Source organism: Diaporthe amygdali, assembly GCF_026229845.1.
Source record: "Diaporthe amygdali strain CAA958 chromosome Unknown NODE_14_length_1008325_cov_65_372321, whole genome shotgun sequence".
Lineage (NCBI taxonomy): Eukaryota > Fungi > Ascomycota > Sordariomycetes > Diaporthales > Diaporthaceae > Diaporthe > Diaporthe amygdali.
The window spans coordinates 562,681-586,937 of record NW_026517034.1 but is presented as its reverse complement, the minus strand read 5'-3'; the positions used below and the strand labels follow the sequence as shown (position 1 = coordinate 586,937).

The following is a 24,257-nucleotide window of genomic DNA, read 5'->3' as shown; positions in this document are numbered from 1 at the left end:
ATAGCCTCCTGTCTCCCATGGGATAACCTCCTGTCTCCCATGGGATAACCTCCTGTGGGATAACCTTCTATGGGATAACCTCCTATCCTTCTGTGGGATAACCTCCTATGGGGTCACTTCATGTGGGACAGCCTTCTGTAGAAGAGCCTCTTTTTTTTTCTTGACATTCAATTAGAAAAAGGCTCTTGTGACCCCCTTTTTCTAAGTGCGGAAGGGACAAGAGGCTTTAGGCAGCTCTACCTTTCGAGTTAATCTCCGTCTCAGATGTTCTTCGGCCAATTAACAACAACATTCACCCATGTCCATATTGGCGACCGATTTACCATCCTGACTGCCTGTTCATTTTCTTTGGCTGACAAGAGGAAGAACAAGTGCATAAATTCACCTCCGATGGGGCAATGGTGCATTGCCCTGAGCCCTTTGAATTTCGAGCATCCCATACGGACAGTTCAGGAGCGGCGAAGCATCTGCGGGATATTGTGCGACGCTTGAGCCGTGGTCTTCCAGCAATTCGAAACGACAACGAACAGAATTAGCATCTTGTAGGACCGTAATCACTAAACATCAGACACGCCCTAGCATCAACCATGAGATCCGCTGCCCCTCTGAGGCAAGAATCATTTATGAGGTCCTCAGGAATACGTGGTGGTTACGCATGGCTCGAAACACAGCCAGGTCGCGTCGCAATAGCTGGAATGGACGAATCGCTGTTGAGGCAGTGTGGGAATGCCACAGTGGAGGTGCTTCAATGCCCTCGTTCGTCCAGAGGCATAGACTGGAATGCGCGGGGCGGTGTGTTTGCCAATTTACCATTGGAATGCCCGGCTTGGCAACATGTTTGCTCCAGCCTTATTGGGCTTTTCTTTCTTTGTTCTTATTCTATTTTTGGCCGAACCCGATCCGCAACAATTTGTGGCTATATTCCTCAATACCTCGAGCCATTCTGGTGGGGTCGCAGTGTGGCTGTTCTGGCCTTCATGTGCTCCAGCAGCGCCCGGCATGTCAACGTCAACGGTTCCCCGATGTATATTGAAATACGCGCGCGAGGAGCAGCGAACACACAGAAGATTACAGTATCAACAACTTCCAGTCGATGCCTGGTCCTAGACTCGAAAATAGGACCCTTGCCTACCGGCCCTGTTTAATTTCCAAGATGAACCATCTTTTTCTTTACCTTCCCGAAAAAGCTAAGCCCGATCATTTGCCGGCATCGCTGTCTTACACATGGTCACGAACTGACTGACCGCACGTGTGATTCAAATTTACTTAAGAATTGCAACTCACGTGCCTCAACACTTCGCCTTCGCCTAGAGTTTCCAGAAATTCTCAGCTCCGGCCGCCAGAAACGTGAAAGGCAGACATGTTGTACAATTTCCCCCTGGCTTTCGTACCCATGACAGATCGTGAGTCTCGCCTTATGCGAAGCACGCGACTACCACGATAGTATTGCAGTTGGGGACCCAACGCCGTGTTTATTCCACGAAGTTAGTGGTATGTTAGAGGCAGTCTCTGAGCGCTGCTTCAGGCCCCTCCTAGTTGAAATTAATTCTCAGTGATAAGAAACATATTTCTGTGAATTCGTTTCATTCAAGCAGGCAGCTCTTCCAGCCGCGTCCACAATTGTGGGCTTCTACGTCCACCTCACCACACCTCACATAAAAAGGATTCTCAATTCATCTGCATCCCGTGTGATCTGGTAGGGCTCCCCTTCCATTTCATACTGTGATCCGACGAAACCATCGAACATGAAAGAACAACTTTACGATTGCGAACGACAAATGATATCTCGAACATTGCAAGTGATCCGTGGCTTGGCAGCAACAGGCTGTCTGCCTACCTACGTGCTGAGGTGGCTTATATACTGAACATTACTGAGCGCAGTTAAGTTGTCGATGCGAAAAGGCTGGATTGCTGACTAATCCAGTCGGAACATTCTTGTCAAGTTGTAGACAACCACCAGAGTGATGGCATTTCGTTTTGACCACTTCCGAAGGGGATAATTGTTGCTGTTTTGTTGTATTTAGCCGCCACGGGTGATGGGCTGCAGTCGACGACAAGGGAACCTTGGAGCCCCACTATTTATTCCCAGATAGTAGCATAGCATGGAGCAACCCCTCAACCCCAACTGCATCTAGGACGGGTAGAGGCTTTGCTGTACAGCGATCCCGGTCGGGAGAATACGACGCGAGGGGCTCTCGGGCAATATGTAGATACAAAAATATTGACAGCCGCTCTTTAACCAGACCTAGTCACTTCCTCACATAGACAACACCTTCTCTACCACCTGTGTCTAAGCGTTGATCATCTTCTGAATTGAATCCAAGTGTCACAAAATGGGTACCAAGACGGGTCTGGTGATCGGCTATGATGGGGCTCACCCCTTCTCAAAGGTCAACGTCGTAGACCGTGCTTCCGTGCAAGAACTCCTCCGCACCCTGCTCGATCCCTTGGAGCCCTTCTTCTCTCCCAACAAAGCTCGTGTGAGGGTGCCAGGTGCCACGGCTGTGCGATTCGACCAGACGGCTTCTGAAGTAGAGGGAATATGTCGTCCGCTGTGGGGCCTGGCTTGCCTATTGGCTGGTAACGGAGATTATAAAGGCAAGACCCTGTGGATCGATGGCATCAAAGCTGGCACAGACCCCGAGAATCCAGAGTATTGGGGTTATCCCCGAGATAATGACCAGAGAATGGTGGAGATGTGCCCTCTTGGTAAGTGACCCCCTCAAATCCCTCCGACGGCAAGCATTCTGGATTCTGATATCAACGTTCCAACCAGGGTTCGCTCTGGCTGTTGCCCCTGATATCTGGGGATCTATGTCAAGCAAGGAGAGAACAAACGTTGAGAATTGGCTCGGAAACTCGATCAACGAGAAGAAGTAAGCCCAAGAACTGCCCTTAATGTGATCAGTCTTAGCTAATCGTGATCAAGCATGCCAAATACCAACTGGCTCTGGTTCAGAGTGTTCGCAAATCTCGGTCTGAAGAAGAATGGAGGACAGTTCTCCCAGGAGCGACTGGATAGTGACATAGAGCATCTAAACACCTTCTACCGCGGTGATGGCTGGTCAAACGACGGCCCGGAACACATTCATCGTAAGTCAAATTCTTGAACACCACCAACTCTTTGCGATAGCTACTGACACGGGGCTACAGAGATGGACTACTACTCGTCCAGCTTCGCCATCCACTATCTCCAACTGCTGTACGCCAAGCTTGCCGGGGACGACGAGCCAGATAGGGCGGCCGAGTTCAAGAAGCGCGCCCAGGCTGTCGCTCTTGATCTGGTGCACTATTTCGACGAAGAGGGTCGATCAATTCCATTCGGACGCAGTGTTGGATATCGTTTTGCCATGTGCTCCTTCTGGGGCGCGCTTGCATACGCAGACGTTGAGCTCCCGAAGCCTCTGACCTGGGGCATCGTGAAGGGCATAGTGCTGCGTCACCTCCGGTGGTGGCAGACGCAGCCCAACATCTGGAGCTCATCTGGCACACTGACTATCGGATACTCGTACCCGAACATGTACATGGCTGAGAACTACAACAGCCCCGGGAGTCCGGTGAGACATTACAATTGTGACGCATCTTATGGCCGCCTTGCTGACAGATAACGGTAGTACTGGGCATGCCTTGCATTCATCTGCCTTGCTGTCCCAGAAACTCATCCTTTCTGGACTTCTAAGGAGGAATCTCAATGGGACGTTATTCCAAGGTCGCCCAAGCCTTTGAAGCAGCCGGGTCATATCATGACGTAAGTTGAAAGAAGTATTCCATTTGCCTTTCACTGACGTTGAACAGAAACCTGGGCGGCCATTGTATGCTACTGTCATCTGGCCAGGCATGCGGCTATCCCATGAAGGGTACACATGCCAAATATGGTTGTTTCGCCTACAGCAGTTCCTACGGCTACTCAGCGCCGCCAGGTCTTTTCACACTGGAGCAGTACGCGTTGTCATCCCAACTTGGCCTTTCTGACGACGGTGGCGAATACTGGAAGACAAGGAGAATCTCCGAGTATGCGGGCATCGAAGATCGAGAAGGAAAACCGGTCCTTGTGTCCGTGTGGCGGCCTTTCGCGGACGTCAAGATTAAGACCTACCTTGTCCCATCCGAGGAGGCCACGCCCAATTGGCATCTCCGCGCACACCACATCGAGGCTGGGCGGGAAGTTATGACAGCTGACGGCTCGTTCGCGATCTGCAACGAGCGCACGCCCGACGGCCGGTTCCTCGATCTATACGACGCGGAGAAGATTGAGGGGACGCGGCCCAAGCTCATCGGCAACTACGATGTGAACACGCCCGAAGCCTGGTCGACCGGAGCGGATGGCGCGTTCGCGGTCTCGAAGGGCGCAGTTGGCATCAAGGCCCTAGAGGGGGAAGATGTGGGCCGCAAGGCGACATTGGTCAACGCCGACCCGAACTCGAACTTGGTGGAGAGTCGCACCACCATCCCGACGATTCAGCACACCATCAAGGCAGGGACTTCAGTATGGTACGTCTCGGCTATCTACGCCAGGCCCTCTGGCAAGACAGTGCCCAAGGAGACATACTTGAATGGATGGGACGAACCACCTGCAATTCCTGGCTGGTTGAAGGCTGAGATTGGTAACTGATGCACGATCTGCTCGGGACGTTCTGATTTACTAGACTTAGATCCGGAGAATGATGACCACTGTGTGTACCAAATGTCTCGTTGGCAATAGATCTTTCGTGAGCACTGTCACAGCGTTCTCAGACTAGAGAAAAATCGTAAAGCTGTATCAAGAACTCACGTTATATTCCAATCTCGGGAATGTTTCCACTCTCATGAAAGAAAGGATGCAGATGTCCAAACCTCAACCTGCACTTGCAAGCTGCCGGTGTCTGACCAAGGAAGACGAGAGTCGCGAACAACAGCGGCATGCGTCATCCAACGAATCGCGCAAGCTTCAAATATCACCTCAACCACACAGCGAGAGACGAAGATTGCATTCACCAAATCAGGTGTGAAGGTCATCCACGAGCACCGCACAAAGGTCTTCGAAAGCAGAAGTCTGTATTTCTTTTGACGTGTTCAAGCAGTCTGGTTGTTATTGCGAAGTCCTCAAGGGACGTGGCCACCGGGGATCTGGCCAGGCTGGCATCACCGTATTTAAATATTCGAATACCGCATATGTGCTCTGTACCCACAGCAATCTAAAAAGACATTGTTTTCTGGGCGTGACGGGCTGACAGCTTGGTATGCGGCTCAATTTCTGTCTGAGACAGACGCGCCGGAACTAATCAACAGAAGGTCCCATGATCGGAGGAATGCTTTCCAGCCTCAAGTCTTACATGTTGAAGTCTCACTTCAGCACATGGTCTTGTTACACCATAAAACGGGCCGTTAAAAGTGGCGTCACAATAACGTCTTTGTCTTGATACCACATGCATGTGTGGATATAGATTCCCCATCACGCATATGCTTGAGAAGCATTGTGTACGTGCTGAATGAAGATGACATGATTTGTGAAATTTACTGGAATTTAAGCAGGCCGGAAATCGGGAGCTCATCTCCGAACCATTCAATTGTATAGAAACAACGTGTTAGGACTGCCCCTTCGCAAGCCCGCCCTCTGCGCCCGCTCAATAGTCATCTCACTCGATTTTTTTTTTTTGCACTGCTTAAGATTGGGAACAGGCCATTTGATCTAATTAACTGTTAAAAACGCGCTGCTACTCTCCAAGTCGAATTATGGTGCCTTGTATTTGCGTGACAAGCTGGCAGAGGAATTTGATGGCTCCAATATGAGCACGCATGTCGCGGTGTGGACTGTCGTTGGCCAAAAGATTATTGTGTTTGCTTGTCTTTCAGAAGCCTCGTATCAGTGACTCTTAAAATGAATAGCTACATCTACTGTGTCTCGATATGTTGAAGCATTGTGAAGATAATTGAGTGTGAGCAGGACTTCAGGAGGTTGAGATGATCCTGCACAGACCTTTTCTTGATTTCGGTCTTCGTCAGTAGCTATGAGTAGACCAAAATCCATGTAATATCACTGAATAGGATCAATTTATAAATATTAATAAACTTCAACGCTCCAATCAGGACAAGTCTGTTGGTAGACTGTACTGAGAAAGATTGACTTCGACTCTTCTTTGCCCCCTGGCCACCTGTTTATGATACATGTCCAAAGATTCTGTCGTACAACTCTATTCATATTTTGGTTGTCAATATTAAAATATTGAAACCCGTTCTCTGGGACATTTCTGAATGTGGGTAACTATCGAGATAGATCATGTAGAGATTTATGGCAGCAATTGCGTAGCCACGAATGTGAAAATCCCGAGTCTCACCATAGATGGCTTCATCTGTCCTGGGCTGCACTTATCGGTGCAGATTATCTTCTAGGAACTGATGTTGCTATGTAGGTTTGTCGTACATGATGAGGACCAGCTTATATTGTCACCGCAACTGAGATCTTGTTCTATTTAGAAGTCTTTTTACAAGTGGCAACGAGGTATGGTTAATCAAGGAGAAGAGATAAGATTATCTATGGTATTCTCAACATGAAATGCTGTTCCTATTTTACCCCGAGCAGGTCTCAACATCCGAGTTGGGAACAAACGTTCAAACTAACAGCAAATGATTGATTGCGTTCCGCCGGAAGAAAACACTTCGAAAAGCTCGCGAGAGCTCGCTCGGACTGAGATCAGTCACTGATGCCTTTGAAATTGTGCTTTTCGTCTCCAAATACTGTCATGCTTCGGCGTTGGGTGGATTTGGTGTTGCTCCTGCACTTTTTATCTTGTGCTATCACTGGTGATTGGTACAGAACGCTGAGACACCACTTATATTCTGTGACCTTGACTAATTTGCACACTTTTGCTGACTTGTTCCTATCTTAAGATTACTCTCACACTTACCTTGTATCGCTGATCGGAATGGCCGTGTGACTAGTACGACCGTCCTGCCTACGAGATAGAGGGAGTTGAAGGGTTTCTGGAGGATGTGTGCAGAAGAAAGCGAAAGCATTGGAGGGCCCTTGAGGAGGAGCCAGCAAGGTTCCAGGTATGAGCATGCTAGGGATCCAACGCCCATTGTGTTATTTGCTTATATACTTCTCGTCGCGGCAGTACTTCTCTCTATCCATAGCACCAAAAGTAGCCACCTATTTATCTATACAAAACCCCACTCCTCGTCCTCGTTCTCAACGCGACCCGGATGCACAGCGACCTCGATCTCAGTGGTGTCCCTCTCAGACCCCGAGACGTCAACGTCATCCGGCCCAGGCCCGTCCTACTCCTGGTCCCGTACAACGAGGTGGCAAGGCTGCCTCGAGTGCCAGATCCTCCTCTCCCTGACACCGAGCACTAGGTCATGCAGCTCCTGCGTCGCGGACCTGGGTCTGCCGTCGGCGCCGAGCCGGCTGCCGCGTGCGGACTCGCGCCGCTTCTCCTCGTCCGTGGTGGGCCGCCAGATCTGCGTCTCCTCCACGCTGGCCGTGATCTCAAACTCGCCCCGGCACAGTGCCGTCATGCCGACGACGACGTCTGTGCTCTGCTTGCCCTTGAGGACAGGGAGGAATTGCTGCAGCGTCCCGTTCCAACCTAGCTTGCGCGTGTAGTCGAGCGCGACATTCAGTGGTCTGTGGCACAGCGCGGGCATCAGCCGTAAAGTGGGGTAGATGGGCACCTCGGTTCGGTTGGTGATGTGCACGCGTATCTGTACAAAGTCGTCGACGCAGACCGCGTTCTTTGAGATGCGCTGCGCCTTCATCCTCGTGGCGTCCGACGCTAGTGTCGCTGAGGACGAGGGGTCTTCGACCGAGACCTCGATACCTATCTCGTCCACCTTGACTGCCTCGATCATCCGCGGGGTGAGACGCATACTGCGAAGCTCAATGGTGCCTGTGCGAGTAGGTCTGCTAGTCGTCTTCCACGTACCCTTAATGGTGTCAAGGATCTTCTCCCGGTACCAGAAGGCCTCACGGTTGGCCCGCTCAACATCTGGGGAGATATGGCTTGTGCTAACGACAAATTGCCGCTGCCGCGACGGATTCAGTGCTGGGACTGATGCGTGAGGGTCTTCGAGGTATATCCTCTTCACTGGCACAATGACGCGACTCGTATTGCCGGGTAGAATGTGCTCCTCAATGATGCTGCCATCTTCAACTTCAAGGTGTGCAATCATATTGCTTGGCCAGGCATTGCGTAGATCAAGCAGCAGCAGGCAATACTTGTCTGAAGTGAGCACGTGGCTTTGTCCACTGCTCTTGCTTGTCCTTGCCCACAGTGGCTGTGGTATACTTCCGTGAAGAGGAAGTACATCCATGCGCGCGATCTCGACGCTGGCATTGACGGTGACTGTCATGTTCAGCGACACCTGGCGTGTGAAAAACTTTTGCTCGACTTCTTCGGGCGGCACCCCGAAGTGAGCGTAGTCGATTTGAACATTTGCATTTGTTAAGCCTGGCTTGCCGAGTATCTCAAACTCAAACGTTGCCGTGTCACCAGGAGCGATGTATCTTTTCCCGACTGCCTTTGAAAGGCGCAGGGCTTGTTTCTTGGCCAGTATAAGTTCGTACTCATAAAGTTCTGCCGGTGTAGCATCGCGGTTGCTCAGTGCCGCTTGAAGAGGTTCTTGCGTGGAGTCTTGGAACGAGAAGAGAAGGAAGTCAGCCGGCGTGCTTGAGAGATTCTGAAGCGTCACCGAGAATGTTTGACGCTCCCCTTCCAATATCATGACCGAGGACTGAGGTAGAGTCGTCGACTTGACGACCACCACAGGCTGTTGTGAAATAACATTCAACTCCATCTGATGCGGTTTCGGTAATGGGTGGTATGGCACCGGAAGGGACATATTATAATCGAACGCCTCGAGGCCGACGGCCTTCACCTTGACTTCAGAATCCAGAGACCAAGACTCCGAAAAAATGGGGAATCTCCTCTCTCTACATCCTCGTACGCGAATGATCGCCCCCGTGACACGTAGTGAGCCAGAGCCTTTGGGTGTGCCGGTGACTCGCATTGACTGTGTCCGATATGCCCCGACCACGACCTTCTCCACGTTGGACTCGAACTCGACTCCCTCGGTGGCTAGCCGAGCGCTCACAATGTCTATTTCGGTGTCGTACGGATTTTGTAATGTCAGTTTGAAAGTTGCTGGTTCTCCAGCGATAAGGTTGCTGACCATGGCCACCTTGTCAGGCAGCTTTTGAAACGGATTATGTATAAACGGGTTGACATCTTGAGACGTCCTGGTTGTTGAGAATCCGGGCAGCTCAGTCTTTGCATGCTCTATGGGAGTGCGAGTAATAGGCATGGGGTCGAGTTTAACGCCTCTGAGGAGGAACTCATCCCAGTATTCTGCCTCCATGTGACCCAGTCCTATCCTCTCTGTCAGGCCGTGTGTCTTTGAGATGTTGGTCACGAGCCGAACTTGCTCCTCGACGGATATTCGCGGCGCAGCGTCTTCTTGGCGAGGGCCAGGCGCAATACCGCTGCCGGCTGTCCGCATGAGATCACTGGAGAATTTGAGAACGCCCGCAAAGTCGGGCAACGCCTCGGAAAAGTTGATGCAAGCCCTCAGGATATTCAGCTTAAGCTGCCGCATACCGTACAAGCGAGCCGCGCCTTGCTTTTGTATCCGTCTAAGGCACGCTGCGTCCGAGTCCTCGTCGACTATTCCGTCGTCTGTGGCAGTATCTGTACCAACAGGCATGTCGAATGCCACTGTGCCATATGTTTTCATAATTAGTTGCAGGAACGAGTCAATGCCGGATTCGATGTCACTCTCTGCGAGCTGTAGGACGCCGCCTTTGGACTGGCCATTGAGGTTGTTCAAAGACACGAGCCCTGCAGCCGGATGAATCCCAACCTCCGCGGCTCCGCGAGTGCGTGCATCGACCAGTCCTCCTATGACCACCGATATCAATTCGCGTATCACCATGGCCTTCTTTCTCTGATATCCAAGAAGCCCCAAAACAGACGCGATGCCGCTCAGAATCATAGCGCGGTCAGGCGTGGTCAACAGCTCAGACCCAGGCCCCGGGAACGCACGCATTAGTATGTTCACGATGAGTGTCCGAGGCGGGGTGACGGTGAGTCTCGGAGATGTTGTGAGAGGCTTGTCGGGAACCGTGCCAAAGATCATCATGTCCAGAGACTGACCGCCAAGCTTGCCGTCTGCGACGTGGAGCGCTGCCAATATCCTGCAAAATCTAATGATGACCTCGGACATAGGCAGAGCTGGTAGGTGCTCTGCTGAGATCCTAGAATAGAGAGCAAGTATTCTGTCGAGCAAGTCCGGGAGGGTCGTCTGGAACTGGCGAAGGTACTTTGGCTGATTAGGATCCACGTTCTCCTCCTGCACACCATTTGATGCCCCCTTTTCTGGCGGTGTAATGCAAATCTGCGGGACCTGGAATTCGACCCCAGCGAAACTCAGCAGAAGCAGACTGACAACGATGATCTCAAGGGCTTTGCCGTGCCAAAGATGATCATTAATCGACTTGGCAACGGTGGCACCGTCGACAGCTTCCTTGAGCGAGTCCGTCCATCGGCCTGCCTGAAGGTACATTGAAGCTAAGAGAATTGTGACCCTGGCCCTGCCCTTGTTGCGCCATCGCTCGTTGACGCCTCCAGATCCGAAGCCATGCACAGATATCCGGTCTTGGCTTGCGCTGCGACTCCCCGCAGTGTTACCGGGCCGACCAGGGGCCTTTGACTCCGGGCTCCCGGGCGTAGGCTCTAATGCGGCGGGAATGTCATCGAATGTGGTCGGCGGATTCGCCAGCCCACTCTTGACCGGAGTGGACGGCCGGCCCGGAGTTGAGCTGGCCGAGGAAAAGCCCATAGGGGAGCCCTTGAAGGGTGCTGGCATCGACATGCGGGCTTGGTTGCGGTCGAGGGCGCCGCTGGCCGAGGCTGAACGGCCGATGGGCAGCGCAAACTGTGAGTTCCGTCGCTTTTCGGCGTTGGCAGGGTCCACGCCGTTCGCCGGGCTGGTGTTTTGGCCTGGTGACTCGATGTATGGAAATGCTTCAAAGGACTTGGCCAAAGAGGTCATTTCGCCCAGCAACAGGGACGTTATGTCGCACATGACGGTCCTCATGGTGGTTCTTTTGCATTGTGCGGGAGGCGGTATTTGAATAATGCCCTCTGAGAGGGGAATCGAGTGTTCATCCGGGTGAACGTAGTCGAACAGCAGGACATGGTGGACGATGGCTTTTGAATAGGTTTCTCTCAGGTCCACGAGGCCTTCGTACAACATATTCATGTTTCTCTCCGCAACCGTGGTCGCGCCGGACTGTCGTCTGTTGAAAGCGGCATTCTCGAGCTCGGTCCCATCCGCGATAGCCACCACGACGAGCGGTTCCCTGTAGAGGTCGAAGGGCAGCAAAGCAAGATGCGAAGGGGGCGGGGCGTGGGTGGTCAGCTCGTAGAAGACGGCTCCGTCGGGGAAAGCGAGCGGGGAGAACATGTCTGCGTCGGCGGTAGGGTCAGCGTGAGCTCGAGGGTACGGCAGGTTCAGGGGTTGCCGCGCCGCATCATACTTCTGTCTGGGCGCTTGTCGGCGCCAACATCGCGGAGGTGGACGACATGTTCGGCGTGAAGCCTCTCGAGAAAGGAGGCGAATCGGGCTGCCTTGATTTGGCCGAGAGGGAGGACCAGTGCCTTGACCCTCGCAGGGGCGATGGGCAGCAGTGAGTCTGCGCTCATGGTTCAGAAAGCATTCCTTCGTCCAGGGAGCTCTCTATCTGGGAGCAGTCGTTGGTGTGGTGTCTGGTGTGTCGCGCATGTCGGCAGCTACTTGACTCCTCGAGCGACGGTGTCTGAGCACGGTTTGTGTGTGTTGTTGCTTCTCTCTAACTGCGGACAAGACAGTAGGACCGAGGGGTGTCGGACTCGACGAGCGCGGGCCTTATGGTGGGCCCCCTGGTCAAGGAGCGGTGTTGGTGATGGCAATGCGGGAGCTGGTCGCGAACAATGAAGTTGTCATCTGGCGCTATCTATCAGCGTGTACTGCACCTTGGTATGTACCCAGGCTATCTGGCAACCTGGCAATGTCACTCTGCGCCTGCGTTTGGGCGGACAATGACAAGCCCAAAGGCAGGCCAAGAGCTGGTCCGAGCGTTTCTGGATCTGATACTGTACGTGCTTCTCTGTTCTTACGCCCAGCACAGTAGTACTCCGTTTCTGCTCCGTAATCGTACTCGCCCGCCAAGAGGGCCTGGAAACAAACGGCCAGTCAGCATTTTCCGTCTTCAGCCTCCAACGCAACGCAACGTCAACTCAGCATCAGCGGGCCGGAACTCTATTGGGCTCCAGTAGATAATTCGCTGGATTCTGGTGACTAGACTAGCACCGTCCACTGTCAAATGCTGTGTTCTCGCAGGGATCTGGAGTCAATCCCTCCCTGATCAACGCCTCCAAAATGGCACGCGACAAGTCTATGATACACGGACGATACCCCTTTCCTACACCGCCTTGGTGATGAAGAGCAGATTAAGCCGGCGCATGCCGGGGCAGACAGATTAAGTAGACATAAAGTCAAAAGCCTCTAAAACTTCGGCTGCAGGCCGTGCAGGCGTCTCATGGGCTCTCCCCTCCGTAGCCTCAGCCTTCAGCTCGCTCTCGAAGATGTCGACTGCAACGCTTGCCTCGACGAAATCTTCCAGCTCCTCTGTCACTGTCTTGAGCTTCTCTTTCACAGCGGAGGCCCCTTCAAATCCTACTATATGCCTCGCAGGTGGGTTCTCGTGGCCTCCAATCGCCGTCAATGCATGCACGGTCTCCATGACGAGCTTCTCTGTGGCCGCAGCCGGTAGCTTCGGGTAGCGATGTATGATCTCCGTGTCCGAGGGCTCGACTGCCGTTTCTGGGTCCGTGTTGAGCACGTTGCTCAGCATGTCGCGTATAGACGGCGCTGGGTTGATTTCGCTGTCGTACCACGGCAGCTGCGGCGCCAGGATTATCTTGTTGCTCAGGGACTGTATCTCCTTGTTGGGCTGCACGATCGTCACCTTGATGTTAAAAGGCGCGATTTCATAAGCCAGGGAGTCACAGAACCCTTCCAGGGCCCAGGTTGCCGCCGTGTGTGTGGGCATACCGGGGGTGCCGATGTGGCCGCCGATACTAGTGAGAATTACAATGTGCCCTGTATGTTGGGCTCGTAGTTGTGGTAGTGCAGCCTTGATGAAGTTGACCTGAGAAAAGAATATTGTTTCGAACTGGTCCCTGACGAGGTTCTGTGTTGCTCTTGTGGTTGAGAGCTCCTCAACCGTGCCAACAACAGCTGGTAGGGAAAGTCAGGTCAGCGCACATGCCATCATCTGGAAGCCCTCTCGGGGAACAGGACGCACATTCAAACTTGCAGCAGAGCAAGATATCTACACGGCCAAACACCTGGACGGCCTCGGCGATGGCGGCACTGCACTGACCCATGGAGCGGCCATCACAGCGTATGCCTCGTATCCGATCTTTCCAGCCTTCTCGGTCCCTACGGTTGCTCTTGCACTCGTTGATGAGCTCCCTGAACTCGGCGCTCCGGTCTTCATGTTCTATCTCATGCGGTGGGAGGCAAGCCACGACGTAGTCTCCGTGCGCTAGCAGTAGCCTGATGAGCCTGATGGCAAGTGGCGATAAGGCCTGCGTCAAAACCCATGTTCTGGGTGAATTATGTGTTGCTGGAATCATGGTCAGTGGCATTCCTTGCTTCAAAATATGATAGACTTACGGAAAGAGGCGGGTGGTATAGAATGACCATGCCTTGATGAGCCGGCCTCGGAGCCTTTTCGTTCTGCCATAGCTGGTGTTAAACAAGTGATCTCGAGGACGGGCACGACATGCCCGATACCAAGTATATAAAAGCAGAGCACAGCACACGAGGGCAGGTGGGGGTTCTCTGGCAGACACAGACAGACGAGCCAGACAGGGAGGGATCACACAGCAGCATAGCACAGGCCGGGGCAAACACAAACACAAGCCAAGATGATGCAGCGGTGGGAACATCAGACGGCAGCAAGCACCTTCACCGTGCCCATGGCGGCGTTACTTTGTCTTCCCTGGCTGTGGGTCGCTGTGAAACATTTGACGAGGAGGGGGGCAAACTCGGGAGCTGCAGTCGCATAGGGAAAGTGTAAAAGAGGAAACCGGCGACCATGGGATCGGGACGGGCGCAACGGGCAGCCGTTGCAAACCTCACGGTGAAGGTGTTCGCGCCAAGGTACCGGAGGGTCCCATCTGGGGTGGATTGGGAACGGCATGGGGCTTAGGGAAAATGCCGGTCTGCGCATCTCGACCAGCGATCGACCTGGCCCGCTGGTTATAGTTCATCTCCCATGGGCCGAGACTGCTGCTGGGGGGGGGGGGGGACCGGCGGGTGAGCGATCACTGGGCAGTGGGCACTGGACAACGGGCAGCAAGTGAGCACACCATGGTAATAGGTGGAGGAAGAGACCCTGGGTGGCGCCGTTGGTGCTCGCCGTCCATCCTGGCCATCCAATGTGGACCGATCAATCACGGCAGTTGATCATCCGGCTATTGAAGCTCAGTTGGGAGCCCGAAAGCATGGTGCGCAGATCGTACGGCTGAGTTAGGCTGACAAGGCATGATGTCGCGCGTGTTGGGGGTGAGATCCCTGCGAGAGTTTGGCGTTCTCGGTGGGAAGTCTGGCAGACCGAGTTCGCGATAGGATGAGACCCCGAGGAGACAGGATGACGGGGCGAAGGGGAATTGACGAGCTCGTGGGATCCATGGATTGTGTGGGATTGTCTGCAAGGCAAGGCCAAGTAAAGCATGGCAGAGCAAGGCAGGGCAAGGCAAGGTAGGGCATGGTAGGGCATGGGCACGGCGTGGCATAGCATGGCATGGGCATGGGTTAGGATAGAAATGGCAACCCAACAAGCCAGCCGGGCCGGACGACCCAGCCTGGCGGTCTCAAAACACGCGCGCGCAAGAGTGAGAGGCAGAGAGGCAGAGAGAGAGAAAGTGTGTGTCGTCCGATCCCGTTTTGACGTGGAAAGGCTAGGGAAATGAATGCAACGTACCATGGCCCTTAGGTTCATCGTTGTCGTGCCCAGAGGCCGAGCCATGTCCGTTCAATGCCTCGTGGGCGCTGGCATTGTGGGCGCTGTCCTCAGCGTGCGGCCCCTGGGAATCATGCCGCCCCTGCTGATCAGGGTCTGGCTGCGGCGTCTCATGAGGTTGCTGAGAAGGCTGCTGATGCTCCTGGTGCTGCTCCTGATGCTCGTCTGCAGGCCCGTCTGGCTGGGTCCGAGGCTCAGGCTCAGGGGTGTCGTCGGCGGCGACCTCGATCTCGTCTGCAATGGCAACGTGGATTGCCGCGTCTGAGGCAGAGGCAGAAGCAGAGGCAGAAGCAGGAGCAGACATCCGACCTGTCACCAAAGATGCAGTGCGACCCGAACGAGTCGCCCTGCTCAGCCGTGAAACCAGCGTCCCCGAAACCAAGACTCAGTCTGGGCTCTGGATCTGGACTGGACTCGTCGTCCGTCCTGTGTCCTGTGGCCTCTGGGCCTCTGTCGTGTCTGGTTGTGGAATCTTGTCCGTCGGAAGCTGGTTAGAGCGCCCGTTTTGTGTCCACCATAGTAATAATAGCAACGTGATAAATAGCCGTTGGATCTTTGGGATGAAGAGGTGTGTGTGAGTGTAGTAGCAGGTGGACAAGGTTCGAGCCGGCGCGCCGTCCAAGAGGTCGGTCTCTCTGTGTCTGTCCTGGTTGTGGGTGTGCGAGTGGTTGTGTCTTTCTGTTGGAGAACCGGAGACAGACAAAACCACTTTCTCCCAAGGGCACCTCCTTACCTTGGCTTGGTCAGGGTTGTAACCGAGACAAAGTCGTCCGAACCTGGGTCCTCGGCCAACTGACTTTTCTGTCTTTTTTTCTCAACGGTTGCCCTATGCAGGATGGCCAAAGCGAGGCTTGACGATCGATGACTTGCTTTGCCCGACCCCGACCCCGCCCCACCAGGCCACCAAGCCTGGCAGCCCACCCGTCCGCCGGCAAGCAGATGCTTATGCTGCTCATGCTCTTGTCCCAACTTCCACCGAATAAGCGGGAGGATGACCGGACAGGAACCCCACCCGGGACCCCGGGGCGCAGACGCATGCGCATGCACATGCACGGCACAGGCGCAGCACGGCAGTCAAAACGCACCCGGATCACTTGCAGTGCCGCATGGCACCCGTTAGGTTTAATACATCGGATCTTTTTGTCATCGACGCTCCCAACCTCGTAGCATCAGACCCTCGTCTGCAAGGGTGGATGGATATGACGCGGCCAATCCACGGCAGAGAAGAGCTTTAGCGAAGGGAATGACGGCATTCTCGGCCCGTCAATGTTCGTTGTGAGAGAGAACACACCGGCCGAGTCGGGTGCTCGCTCCTCCTCCTCGAAGTGTAGGGACGCGCGCTGCGGCAGCCCACACCCCCATTATTTGTTTAAAGGCAGTTGTGTGCCCAACCACCGTGCGCTCTTATTCGGATCACAGCCATGTCAAATCATGAGTGGGCCGTTCAATCGACCTCTGATCCCACAATAATATGCCAAGAATACATGCCTTCATGTGGTCATGTTCGTCAACCACCACCAACATACCTACCCACCACAAGATCATGCGATCTCGCTTACTTCTGTTTTCAATTTCTGTACTTTTTCTGTTGAACAAAAAAAAAAAGGGAAGGAAAAAAAGAAAATTGAGTTGCCGCTATAGCTTTTCAGAATATTCTGGAGGGTGACCGAGAGCCCCAGTTTGATGTGCTCCTAAAGTCTTCCTCATTGTTCTGGGGTCGCATTGATGTTTCCCCCTTCCCATGTTCATCGTTTTCCAACCGAACAGCATTGCCACACACCAAAACTCAGGACAAACTGCCTTGTCAATATTCCAGGGGCCAGTCTATAAATCTGCAATGCATCTGAGAGGACAGCACTAGCAACGAATGGCATCACGTCCGACCGATGCGCAACGAGCTCAAAAGTGACGTTACAAGCATAAAATTCTTGAGAAGAATCAGTAGAAAAAACAGGTCGTGGTGCAATTTGCGCTTCCAGAAGTTCATCAAGAACGCCCATGCTCTGCAAGAGTGCGTTATTCAGCTGACAAAAATCTGTCTCGGAGCTCTGGTTCTTGCGGAAGATATTTAAACATGTTTCTCTTGGGTAAGGTCTCCAAATGGCCACGAGACGCAGTCTTTTTTTATTATTTACTTGTGATACATTACACATAATGGTAAGCTTCATAATACATGCCTCAGCCATTCTAACGCAGGATAGCGCCAGAGAACACAATCACATTGATAATACTACGGGCCAGAATGCACGCACACGCACCAGGTAGAATTACTGAAAGTTTACAATGAGCCTACAGATGAGACCCTGACAAAATTCCGGTGAGTTGATCTACTGCAGACTGAATCACTGCTCTTCTAGTGGTGAAACTGGTGCCTTAAAGAAAATGCAAAAGTTCCCGGCCATCAATCGATTCGGATGGCCACCTTGCCAAAATGCTTCGCGTCCCACTGTGCAATCCGTTAATATATCTCCACCCTGTTGCAAAATTCTATCTGAAGGTGTTGCTTGAAACTTACCAGATACTGATAGGCTTCTTTTGCCTGCTCGAAAGTGAAAACCTCGCGGTCAATGACGGGGTGGATGTCATTGGCTTCAATGGCCGCAATCATATCCTCCATCATGGCCCGAGAGCCCACGACAGCACCGCGGGTCGTGCACACCTTTTGGAGGCATTCAAAGACGCTTGTCTTGACATCCTGGCTGGCAAGGAATCCAATGATGCTGATGACACCCTCGAATTTGATAGCCTCCAGACTCTGCTCGATGGTCTTTGCACCGCCGACTTCGATGATATGGTCAACCCCCACGCCTTGGAGGGTAAGGCCCCGAGCAGTCTTGCCCCAGTTTACATCTTCTTTGTAATTGATCACAAAATCGGCACCGAGCTGCTTGAGCTTCTCGGCCTTGGCCGCAGAAGACGTTGTCGCAATCACGGTCGCCCCCGCTGCCTTGGCAAACTAGTCTACTTGTCAATGGAGGATGATTGGCATCAATGAAGGAAAGGGACGACAGTACCTGGAGGGCAAACATGCTGACACCACCCGTGCCTGCGTGAGCACAACCTCCCCGGGCTTGACCTGTTTGAGGCCGTAGAGGCAGTTCCACGCAGTCAGCGCGGCGCACGACAGAGTAGCGGTCTCGATGTCGTCGAGGCTCCTCGGAGCCCGCACCAGGCCCGTTTTAGGAAACACTCCATACTGGCGCAAGGTTCCATCGAGAACACCTCCGATTCCGCTAGGCCAGGCATCCGGGGTCATGGGCCCATACATGCTCCTTTGGAGGAACAAGGTGGCCACTTTGTCGCCTTGCTTGAACTGTCGGACTTTAGAGCCGACTGCGGCGACCTCGCCTGCGCCATCAGACAGTGGGACGACGGGCAGCTTGTGTGGGTGAGGGTAAGTGCCCTAAGTAAATCCTGTTAACCATTAAACTCTTCCAAGAATGGAGTTTTAATGTGGATCACCTTTGCGATCACCAAGTCTCTGTAGTTCAAAGCTGCGGCATTGAGTTTGATCCGAACTTCGATCTCGCCGACTTCTAGGATCTTAACTTCGCGAGGCTCGAGGCCATCAAACCCCTTGTCATTGCGGGACACGATCCATTGCTTCGTGGTTGATGGCGTCATTTCGACGTTATGATAGCAATTATAGATATTTTATGAAGCGAATTGGAAAGACATGAGCGTGTTTGAATGCCCGAGATCCTATTACATCCGTGTCCAAGAAGACTTCAGGAATCGGAATGTGGGTACTTATAGTCCTTCGAAGGTTGTGGTTTAACGATATCCCGTTCTTATTCACCTAGGTTCATGTAATCCAATCATCAACAAGCTTCTACGTGCCAACAATGCATCTATTGTTTGTAAGCAAATAGTTATGCCTCTGGTGACGAGTTCCTGCGGGGAAAAGATTTACTGCCCTGGGCTAGGCCCTTGGGTATTTTCTGGCTTGTGAAATGCTGTGCAAGATCCAAACCCCATATTTGGTATCATGGTGCTCAACTCCTGAGCCAAAAGGTAATTGAGTGTGTGAATGGGCAGTGGATCGGGGTGATGGACCCTTGGTAATATCGACGGGCGGTCACGGACGAATCGTGCGTTCGTCCGCCGGGCCGCCTTGGGAGTTGTGGGGGCTTTAAGAATCAATACATTGGAGGGGAATCATTCCATACCAGTGGAGTCTTCGTATGCCACTTTGATGGTGTTCTTTTTGGGGTTGTCTTCCAAGTGCATTGACTTGTTGGCATATCATGGTCGTGAACTTCAGCTCTGGAGATCAAATTTCATTCGCCCACGTGCTTTGGCTTAAGGATAGAACTGCCTGGGTATATAGGCCTGGCTAGAGGCTAGACGTACTCAAGAATCGCCCTTATTTTCATCTTCCGCGGTGATATCCGCACCCTTGCCAGATGTCGAGAAAGTGACATGCCATTTCCGACCTGGCTTGTCTCTCGGGACAATCTCTACTTGCACTTCATCCTTAGGAGTCGGCATGGACGACGTCATGGGGAAATTCTTCCGTGGCTTTGCCCACTTGCCATCCTGAGTCGCAGGCCTCAAATCAAAACGAAGTAGTAGCAAGGCCGTGAATGACATAACTTCAGTGGTGACAAAATGCCGCCCAGGGCAGAGCACCGTACCACCACCAAAAGCCCGGAAGGCAACAGGGTTGGTGCGTTTTCTACCAGGCTCGCGTAGAAACCGGTGATGATCAAAACTGCTCACCGTGGGGCCCCACAAAGCCTCTTCGGTGTGTTGAACTGGGGTGACGGTCATAACGGTTGCGCCCTTCTTCAGGAGGTACTGGTTGGCCAGCATGGTATCATCCATGACCACCCTAGCAGCGATACCAATATGCGAGTACCGCAGGGTCTCTTGCCAGGTTGAGAGAAGCATCGGACACGAGGACTTGACCTTGGTAAAATCGATGGCGCAAGTACCGTCCTTGGTCACTTCAACGAGCTGCTCAACCTCTTCCCGGCACTCTTTGAGGACTGTCGGATCAGAGAAGATGTGGTACACCATCCAGAACGCGCTCGCCATGCTGTTGGTCAAGGAGGCGACCATCTGCCCGATCTCGGTGGCCGCTACGTCTCTGCCCTGCAAGCCATGGCCTATGTTGTGATTATATCGACATTGTACGAGGAGAGAACCCTTATGGTGGCCGTTCTCCGTGAAATATTTCTCGAAGGCTGGGATAAGGAGGTGTTCTCGTGCATGCAGACTCTTTCGCGCCATAATCCCTGGCCATGCTTTGAGCATGTGAATCATGATACCCGGCTCGAAGTTGCTGTTCAAAGTTCGGGTTAGTGGATATTTCAACATCCAGTATACACTGCTCAGTAGACAATGCAGGGACTTGACGTACTACCATGCCTTCTCGAGAGCAGAGTCACGAAACGGATTCTGTGGTCCATAGATAGACTCGGTTGTGGCCATGAAAAGCTCTCCACGGATCCAGGAGAATAATTCCACCGTCTTTGGGCCGTTGGAGTTGAGGGATTCCAGAGAATCTGCAATGTATCGGATTGCTGAGCCGTTGATTGCGTCGAGTCCGGGCCCAGGGCCCAAAGCTGGTTGGATGGACGGCACGAATGTTGATAGGTAAGAACCGTCCTCGAGCATACGGTCTGAGCCGATGATGGCGTTTCCGGACGGGCCGACACCCATTACTGTCGCTGCCGCTTGAGCCTCAATAGGTGCAAACGCGATGGTCTTGATCTGACGTTGAAGTGCTGGGATAAGAGACACAGAGTTGACGACGTATGTGCGCTGACCTGGCATGCGGAGGGTGTAGATTGGGAGACCATACTTGTCTCTAATTGCGATCAATATTACATAGTAAACATAGCGAAATTATAGAATCCTACTGCTCTTAGAGTATTGATAGAGGGTGGTTTACCTTTGTTTCACAAAGAAGGTCTGCATGCCCGTGATGAGACCAAGCAGTGGACTCACGAACGGGATGGAAGTCGCTATCGCAGGTGGCTCTTTTGCGTCTTGAGTGAGATGAAGGATTGCAGAAAGAAACAAATACGCCGCAGCCAGACTCCCAAGCCACAAGGCGAGAGTGGAAGTCATTTTGCCATGTGTGGAGTCCTGTCCGCCTTAGATCTAGATTCTCAAAGACTGGGTCTGACGTGTGAAAAGAGCTCGGAGCGTTGGTGCAAAGTGTTGGCAGTACTTGATTCGCAGAAATTGATGTTTATTTGTAAAAGAACAAATACCTTACCGAGGACGGCGTCTTTCCTGATTCTTAGTTAGAAGCCTGGATTTTGACTAACTTGCTGTGCCCCTAGCTGATCAGTTGGTCGTCATGCGCTTAATCTTGTTGGCTGAAATATAGTGATGCCCAATCCTTCGCGTCCGATTCTGGCTAGAGGATGTTTAACCACAGAAAAACGTTATGTCTGAGATGCTGAGAATTGGCTTGCTAGATTGATATCCCCATGCCCCTGTTATCATGTGTCCGAAGTGCTACCAGCACGCTTAGGTTTCTGGGCTTTATTTGCTGGCCACTTGCTTGTAGATATCTGTAGCTAGATATCTGTAGCATAATGAGGGAAGTCACCTAACGGGGTCAGCGTGCCACTTAAGTCGCCACCACATGGTGGAACAGTCCAAAGGCAAGGCGGCTTATGGAGGAGATTAAAGATTTGGAAGCTGCGCATCCCTCGGCCGTACCCCTTCAGCTTTTTTTTATTACTCTACATCCATGATTTTCATTGCTCTGGCCATGTAGATGGTTTCAAGGACGCGGTTCTCCCTTTCATGAACGCAGAAGCCAACTATGGCTCCTACGTCGATCGTGGCCTTGCTCTGTATCGTGTACACTGGCTTCGGCATATCTGTATCATGAATAAAGTCCTGGCATTCGTGCTTCAGACGGCCGCATCGCATGAAATCTGCTGATGGGAGTTTGATGTCCAACAGGTGTTCCGGCCAGGACCATATATTTGAGGCACTGCAGGCAAGTAAGCAAGATCTTCTAACTTACCATGCTCTCTCCTCTGGGAACTTGTTGCACAATTTTCCCCTTCTTTCATTCTATGCATTTATACTTTAATTCCCAATAGCAGCTCTATGTAAGTCTGACAGCATCAATTAGAAACGAGTCCCCACTCCCTAATTTCCATACCCTCCTCAGGGACCAAATCAACTACGTTCTCCCAGACGCTGTCGCTAGCGTTGTCGTAGTCGCAGTCGCAGTCGTCGTCGGTTTCAAGAAGTGTGGGGCTAGGGTTGTAGCTCAGGCTGGGTCTGGATCGGAACCACGAGGCGAATAAGACCTTTGAGAAATGCGAGCCGTGGCTCATGGCATCAAATCGATCCCTGGAAGTGGCAGATCTTGAATGACGACTGTATCTTGGCACATGACTATTACACATACAACGCAATCACTGGCTTGTGCTGGCCACGTAAGACAAGTCTGTGTTGTGTGTGCTCGTTCTACATATATGAACGCACAAGACTGATTTGGTTTTCGGCAGATTCAGAGAGTCAGGGTCAACTTTCTCGAGTCCATTCGCGAGACAATTAGATTGCTTGAAGCCCGGTCACCATAAAAAAGGATTCGTCTTCAGACACCATGGCATCCTACTCGATACTCTTTGTTGGACTCTACCCTCCCTGTTTCCTGTTATTGACATGCCTATTCCTAGAAATTGGTCTTCGAGACTATCTCATGTACTTCAGACCTAATCGAAAAATGCAATGCTTGTTGGTGTTTCACGTTTTGCAACTTTCGCACAACTAGCAGAAGATCAAGCTATGCTTGTCTTGTGTGAGCCACGTCCGTCTCCCTGGAAATATCTGGAGCCTCAGCAAACCTCTAACGGAAGACACATCGTACATCTTGACTTTCAAAGAGAAATCCAAACCTATTCCCCCCGAATAATACTGATGGGCCACCGCGCCAGGCTCAACCACGGTGTACCCGCGAGCGTACCTGCCACCGATTCAGCAATCGCTCTTCCCCATCCACGCAAGTACCAACAGTCGGCCTCGGCGGAATGCAGGATGAGGGCGTAGTGAGCCAGGATCACCATCGCGGCCGGATGCCGGCATTTGATCCACTCCAGATACTGGGTCGAGAGCAAGAGCGGCCATAAGAAGGCGGCTCTGAGCGCGGCATGTCCTAGGCCGCCACGCTGCGACACTCTGTTCAGACATTCCTCGAGCGCTGCCGTTGCCTTTTTCATGCAAGTCTTGACCTCCTCCCCAGGCTCAATGCTGGACTCGTCCAGCTGGGCCTCAAGAAGAGGCAGCCGGCCAGACAGCTCAGGACAAGGATGGTCGGAGCTGCTCCCTTCATCTCGCCATGTGAATAACTTCTTTAGAGGCCCCGCCCTCAACTCCTCATCCGAAGTGAATAATATCAAGCCCATTCCCGTGATCAAAGTGAAGATCTCAGCAATACTGTCGATTGGCGAGAAGAATGTATTGTAATTCTCGTAGCACGGGTACACTGCAAAGGCCCCTAAGCAGATGAATATGGAGGTAGCGTATGTAGCGTGACAATTCTCGGACGAAATCGCGCCAGATAATGTCTTCCTCATACCGTGGATTGTGAAGTTCTGGTGTTGAGACGCCTGCTTGAGATAGATGTGGCGTCGCTGTGGTTGTGTGTACGCCAGGTGGAACCCAGCAAATGCAAGGATTTGGTGCATCAGGAAAGGATAACGCAGGCCTTCTTTGGGCAGATCATTTTGAAGAGCATCCTGAACATCGCTGTGAACAGGGAAAGCGATGGTCGTGTAAGCACTGGCCGTGTAATGGTGCATGAGTTCGACGTCCATTATCCAATTGCTGGCGTTCTCGGGCTTGTAGTCCACCAGAAGACCTGAAAAGTAATGAAAGGGGTCCGGCGGTGATGACACATATTCATCAGAGTCTACAGCAGCAGGTGATGCCTCAGTAGGTGCTGTTTGTGTATTGACAGCTTCAGTATGCGGAGCAGGGGCTAATGGCCGTCTACGAGACCTGACACGAACTACCTAGTGATCTCATATTAGGTGGTTGGACAAACAGGATACGGAAAATATCGCTTACATTTCGATCCAGTGACGGCCACTCCCTGGCCCCAGATGACAGACGGGCGGAACATTCACTTTCTGGTGATGAGCCCTCCAGACTACAGACCAAGCCGTGTCTTACACAGGCGCTACAAGGGCGGTCCTCATCGCACTGTGTCACATTGCAGATTAGATTC

At 52.5% G+C, this 24,257-nt stretch overlaps 6 protein-coding genes across 6 annotated transcripts; 1 reads left to right on the top strand and 5 right to left on the bottom strand.

The window, feature by feature from the left end:
• Nucleotides 1-2,333: 2,333 nt before the first annotated feature.
• Nucleotides 2,334-4,612, top strand: J7T55_003488 (uncharacterized protein; the record flags this gene model as incomplete). The annotated part of the gene is made up of 6 exons (XM_053143517.1): nucleotides 2,334-2,709; nucleotides 2,777-2,876; nucleotides 2,930-3,093; nucleotides 3,154-3,557; nucleotides 3,615-3,748; nucleotides 3,796-4,612. The coding sequence occupies 6 exons, from the start codon at nucleotides 2,334-2,336 to the stop codon at nucleotides 4,610-4,612; spliced, it is 1,995 nt and encodes a 664-aa protein (XP_052993738.1).
• A 2,645-nt stretch (nucleotides 4,613-7,257) lies between these two features.
• Nucleotides 7,258-11,681, bottom strand: J7T55_003487 (uncharacterized protein; the record flags this gene model as incomplete). The annotated part of the gene is made up of 2 exons (XM_053143516.1): nucleotides 7,258-11,444; nucleotides 11,516-11,681. The coding sequence occupies 2 exons, from the start codon at nucleotides 11,679-11,681 to the stop codon at nucleotides 7,258-7,260; spliced, it is 4,353 nt and encodes a 1,450-aa protein (XP_052993737.1).
• An 815-nt stretch (nucleotides 11,682-12,496) lies between these two features.
• J7T55_003486 (short chain dehydrogenase/reductase) lies at nucleotides 12,497-15,353 on the bottom strand (the record flags this gene model as incomplete). The annotated part of the gene is made up of 5 exons (XM_053143515.1): nucleotides 12,497-13,257; nucleotides 13,325-13,610; nucleotides 13,699-13,761; nucleotides 14,167-14,204; nucleotides 15,011-15,353. 5 exons carry the CDS (start codon nucleotides 15,351-15,353, stop codon nucleotides 12,497-12,499), a joined length of 1,491 nt encoding a protein of 496 aa, XP_052993736.1.
• A 2,097-nt stretch (nucleotides 15,354-17,450) lies between these two features.
• Nucleotides 17,451-18,673, bottom strand: J7T55_003485 (zinc-binding dehydrogenase; the record flags this gene model as incomplete). The annotated part of the gene is made up of 4 exons (XM_053143514.1): nucleotides 17,451-17,495; nucleotides 17,565-18,005; nucleotides 18,111-18,452; nucleotides 18,512-18,673. The coding sequence occupies 4 exons, from the start codon at nucleotides 18,671-18,673 to the stop codon at nucleotides 17,451-17,453; spliced, it is 990 nt and encodes a 329-aa protein (XP_052993735.1).
• Nucleotides 18,674-19,402: 729 nt separating this feature from the next.
• J7T55_003484 (uncharacterized protein) lies at nucleotides 19,403-21,127 on the bottom strand (the record flags this gene model as incomplete). The annotated part of the gene is made up of 3 exons (XM_053143513.1): nucleotides 19,403-20,336; nucleotides 20,415-20,864; nucleotides 20,949-21,127. The coding sequence occupies 3 exons, from the start codon at nucleotides 21,125-21,127 to the stop codon at nucleotides 19,403-19,405; spliced, it is 1,563 nt and encodes a 520-aa protein (XP_052993734.1).
• A 621-nt stretch (nucleotides 21,128-21,748) lies between these two features.
• On the bottom strand, nucleotides 21,749-24,152 carry J7T55_003483 (uncharacterized protein; the record flags this gene model as incomplete). Its single annotated transcript, XM_053143511.1, has 6 exons — nucleotides 21,749-21,951; nucleotides 22,185-22,378; nucleotides 22,437-22,456; nucleotides 22,647-22,675; nucleotides 22,995-23,969; nucleotides 24,098-24,152. 6 exons carry the CDS (start codon nucleotides 24,150-24,152, stop codon nucleotides 21,749-21,751), a joined length of 1,476 nt encoding a protein of 491 aa, XP_052993733.1.
• Nucleotides 24,153-24,257: the final 105 nt, after the last annotated feature.